Source organism: Eimeria mitis, genomic scaffold, assembly GCF_000499745.2.
Source record: "Eimeria mitis Houghton genomic scaffold, Emh_scaff1259, whole genome shotgun sequence".
In the NCBI taxonomy this organism is placed as follows: domain Eukaryota; phylum Apicomplexa; class Conoidasida; order Eucoccidiorida; family Eimeriidae; genus Eimeria; species Eimeria mitis.
In genome coordinates this window covers 1-4,398 of record NW_013568475.1, presented here as the reverse complement: position 1 = coordinate 4,398, position 4,398 = coordinate 1, and the positions used below count along the sequence as shown (strand labels likewise).

Here is a 4,398-nt window from a genome sequence, read left to right as displayed (position 1 = left end):
TACCCTGCGGCCCGCAAGGGCCCTTCTAAATCCTTCCAGTTGGACGCCTTAAGGCCCTGCAGAGTCAACAGACAGAAGCTGCGGCTGTAGAGCGGGGGGCCCTTACAGGCACAGTCGAGGTCAGCCCCTTCGACCCACGCGGGAGCGGGACGCAGCAGCAGCAGGAGCAGCAGCGGCTGCTGCTGCTCTGCTGCTACTGCTGCGGCGGTGGCAGCTGCGCACACAGGAAAGTAGTCAAGAAGACAACAGAAGGAAAGACGCAACCCTGGTCACTTCATGATAACGGAGGGACTCATGCGGCACTTGGGGGCCCGAGGGGCCCCCAGAAACTCCCGGAGAATTCCTCCAGAGCAGGTTGCTGCTGCGGCAAGCAGCAGCAGCAGCAACAGCAGCAATGGGAGCAGCAGCAACAACAACAGCAGCAATAGCAGCAGCAGTAATACACTGGGCGGCAGCCAGAGCAGCAACGACCGCAGTAGCAAGGATGACGGGAGAAAGAGAAGCAGCCGTAGCTGCTGCCCTTCCGCACGGAACCCGTGGCTGCTGCAGCCGCTTCTTCTGCGTGCGCAGCAGGTTTTTACTGCAGTTGAATCGGAGCTGCAGCAAACGCTGGATCAGCAGCAGCAGCACATCGCTGCTGCTGCAGTGCGGGACCTTCAGGCGTTTGCTGACCTCCTCTCATCCATTGTGTGTAACCAGGATGGCCCCCAAGAACAGCTGCACGCGGGGCCGTCAGGGGCCCCCCTGAAGCAGCAGCGCCGCTCAGCAGCAGCAGCTCCAGTATCCGGTGAGGCTGCTTGCTGCATCTCAACAGCAGCAGCGACAACATCAGCAACACCAGCATCAGCAGCAGCAGCAGCAGCAGCATCTGTGGCATGGGTTTCTTCAACTTCAGCGTCTTCGGGCACACAGAAGTGTAGGCCAGCTGGAGGGAGCCTTCAGCAGCACGAGCTGGAGCAGTTGCTGCAGCTAGACGAGGACGAGCAGCAGGGGCAGCAGCAGCAGCACCAGCAGCAGCCTAAGCTGCTGCAAAGTGTGGAGCCCTTGGGCACAACACGCGGCGAGAAAAGGCGAAGGGCGCCTTCTAAGCAGGCACAACCAACAGCAGCTGCTGCAGCAGATCAACCTACAGCTGCTGTTGCTTTGGCAGCTGCAACACCGGCAGCAGCAGCACAACAGAGCAGACGGCGACGAGAGAGTCCGCGAGAAGACGGCACTGTTCGTGCTGCTGCCGATGCTGCTGTTGATCTGCCGGCTGCAGAACCTGCAGCTGCAGCTGCACGCATGCCACGACCAGCTGCAGCAACGCCTTATTCGACGTCGCCGCCTTCCCAAGCAGCAGCAGCAGCAGCAGCACCTCCTCCTCCTCCGCCTCCTCCTCCTCCTCCTCCTCCCCCCTTTGCTGTAGTTCCGCCTCCACCTCCTCCCCCTCCTTTGCCGTGTTGGGCTGCAGCAGGACCGCCAGCATCAGCAGCCGCGCCAGCAGCAGCAGCAGGAACAACAGCAGCAATTGACTCTCGGCAATTGTCTACAGGTGCTGCTGCAGTCTCAGGTCTCTCTTCGGAGGTCCTGGAGGCGTTGAACACCCTCAGCGAGAAGGAGCGAGAAGAGACGCTTGAAATCCTCGACGCGCTCTCGCCTCCATCCCGTCTAGCGCCAAATACACAGCACGCACAAGACCCTTCCGGGGATCCCACAGGTTCCGGAGCTCTAGAAGGCTTGGGGGCTACAGGAGGCTTGGGGGCCCCCGGCCCTTCCGTTGATCCGGATGGGGGAGTTGCCGAAGGAGCGCCAGCAGCAACCAGGCAGCAGCAGCAACAGCAGCAGCAACACGAAACGCTGCATACGCAGTCGGCAGCATTTATGAACTTTTCCGGCCAAGGAGGCCCACCCTTTGCTGGCAGAGGGCCCGTGGCCTTGGAGGGAACAGGGGGACAAATGGGCCCCCTCTCGTGTGCAGCAAGGGCTACGGAGGGTCGTAAGACAGCTGAGGCCTCGGATACAGAAGAGGGAGAGATATCCGACTACGGCGAACACAGGCCGCCCGCTTCGGCAACGGAACATTCCCCGAGTGAGGAAGCTGGAGACGGCGCGAGGCCCCTGCAGCAACAGCAGCTGCAGCAGCAGCAGCAGCATATAAGCGCGTCTCAGCCTTCAACAGCAGGCGCAACTTCGTACCAGCGCGAGAGTGGCAGCTGCAGCAACACGGTTGATACGGGAGAGTGTTCGGCCCCCCCTGCTGCTGAGTCCCCTTTTTCTTCGCTCGTTGCTTCGCAAGGGGCGGGGCCCCCAGATTCGAGTTTGTTGGATGCGTTGATCGCCGCGAGGCCTCTGTCTTCAGAAGCGGTGTTGTGCAATTTGTATAGCTTAAAGAAGTGCGAGGCGGCGCGGCCACAGCCGCAGCCGCAGCGAAAGCCAAAGAGAAGAACCCAAGAGGCTCAGGAGAGGCACCGCCAACGCTGGGCAGAGATACAGCAGAGGAGGGCCCAAGCTGCCAATAAGAGACAACAGATGAAGGGGTGCCCCTTCGGGAAGGAGGGAGACGGGAGCCACTGCAGTTCAACACAGCCCGCCCAAATGCATTTCACTCCCTTAACTCCTTGCTAATCTAATTAAACAACTGCTGCTTCTTATCGAGCTCCTCTTCTTCCTAGGCGTATGTCCTGAATCTGCCCAGGGTCTTACCCCTGCCTTGCTTGGTTGTACTGCTCAAGCGTCTGTCTTTGTGCATGTATGTCTACCGTTACTGAAGTCGATGCGGCGGCCCTCAGCCCGCAACACCAGCCGCTGGGCTTTCCGCATGCTCGCGCTCTTTGTTGCGCCTTGTGGCCATTACTTCATTTTGCTTTGAAGGTGACAGACGGGAGAGCAGGAGCTCTCCGAGCTGCAGTGTTGCCTTATTTAAGTGTTTGTTCGCTGAAGGTGAAGGGAACGTCAACTGGTGGTAGTGCACTTACAGCCATCATCTTTTTTTCCTTTTGCAAAGCTCAGCTCGTATTCGCACAGTGTCATATCACACGCTTTCAGGCGCCTTCCTGCCTCTTGGCGCAGCCAGGAGAGCACAGCCAGAGTTGCAGTAGGTTTAGGCAAAGGAGCTCTTTTGGGACCCTGGCTGCGCTACTCGGACGCAAGAACCTTAAACCTTACCCTTGCCCTCTCACTGAATCTGGTGATGAGCCTGCCTTCAGCTGCAGACTAAAGAATGGCCTTATGAAGCCCANTGCCCTCTCACTGAATCTGGTGATGAGCCTGCCTTCAGCTGCAGACTAAAGAATGGCCTTATGAAGCCCACCGAATGAGTCGCAACATTCGGGTGGGATAGAGCTGCTGCAGCTGCAAATGACTACGAAACATCCGTCGTAGTCTAGGTGGTTAGGATACGCGGCTCTCACCCGCGCGACCCGGGTTCAAGTCCCGGCGACGGAATTTATATACCTATGCGTTTTGGCGGTTGAATGCTGCGTGCCTTAGGCGTTTCTTTTTTCGTTTAATGCATTGGAACTTTCCCTTCCTTGTTTGCATGATGCAATTAAATCAGTTAATCAGTTGTGCTTGTAGCATAACCCGAGTGGTCCAGTCCACCCGGTCGTCGGCGTGGGGCTGTCGCCAGCTCTTCACGCCGAATCATGGCAATACAAAGAACCATTTAAGCTGTTATATAATGTTATATTCCTTTAGGTTTTCTTTGTGGTTTCCCATTCTGGATGCTTCATACGCAGAAAGACACTATAGCCGGAGGCGCTGCTTGATTGAAACGCGAGAGAGGGATTCTACTGCATCTACTGCAGTTATGCGAGTGACCGCTACGGAATGACGAATGATAGTATTTTCGTATAATTAATTTAAAATTATACTGTCGAGTGAGGGATTAAAAGTGGTATTTTCATGTGGGGGTTGGTATTTTAATGTAGGCTTTGGACTACACGAGTGTCGGGGGACTGGTGTCTGAAAAGGAGCCGAGCTGCGATGCTACAACATTGAAACGCAGTCGTCTTGGGGGGGAAATGCAGAGAAATAGTCTTCCTACAAAAAAGGCAAATACTGTAAATACTGTAGTTATAGCACTGGCTAGATCGCACAGAATTTCATGCAACACGGCGTACGATGTAGAGCTGCGACGTCCAGCCTGTGCTCACACTGCGCAGATTCACTGCTCAGGGCCGAATATTAGCAAAATTGTGCCCAAATAAACAAGTTTTGGGCTTTACGTGACAAGAATACTGCCATAGAGCCCCCGCATGTGGTAGGCCGCATGCCTACAGAGGATTCCAAAAGCCATAGGGGGGTGATGTGGGTATGAGATTCCTGTTTGTTCTCCTCCTGTAATGCACAGTTCAGTTCGTCTATAACCTGAACATACAATCTGGTATGTAGAGCTCACGAGGGTTTTGGCCCCGA

The 4,398-nt window shown here is 56.2% G+C and overlaps 1 protein-coding gene across 1 annotated transcript; it reads left to right on the top strand.

The window, feature by feature from the left end:
* Positions 1 to 276: 276 nt before the first annotated feature.
* EMH_0033100 (uncharacterized protein) lies at positions 277 to 2,607 on the top strand (the record flags this gene model as incomplete). Its single annotated transcript, XM_013494708.1, has 1 exon — positions 277 to 2,607. The coding sequence occupies one exon, from the start codon at positions 277 to 279 to the stop codon at positions 2,605 to 2,607; it is 2,331 nt and encodes a 776-aa protein (XP_013350162.1).
* Positions 2,608 to 4,398: the final 1,791 nt, after the last annotated feature.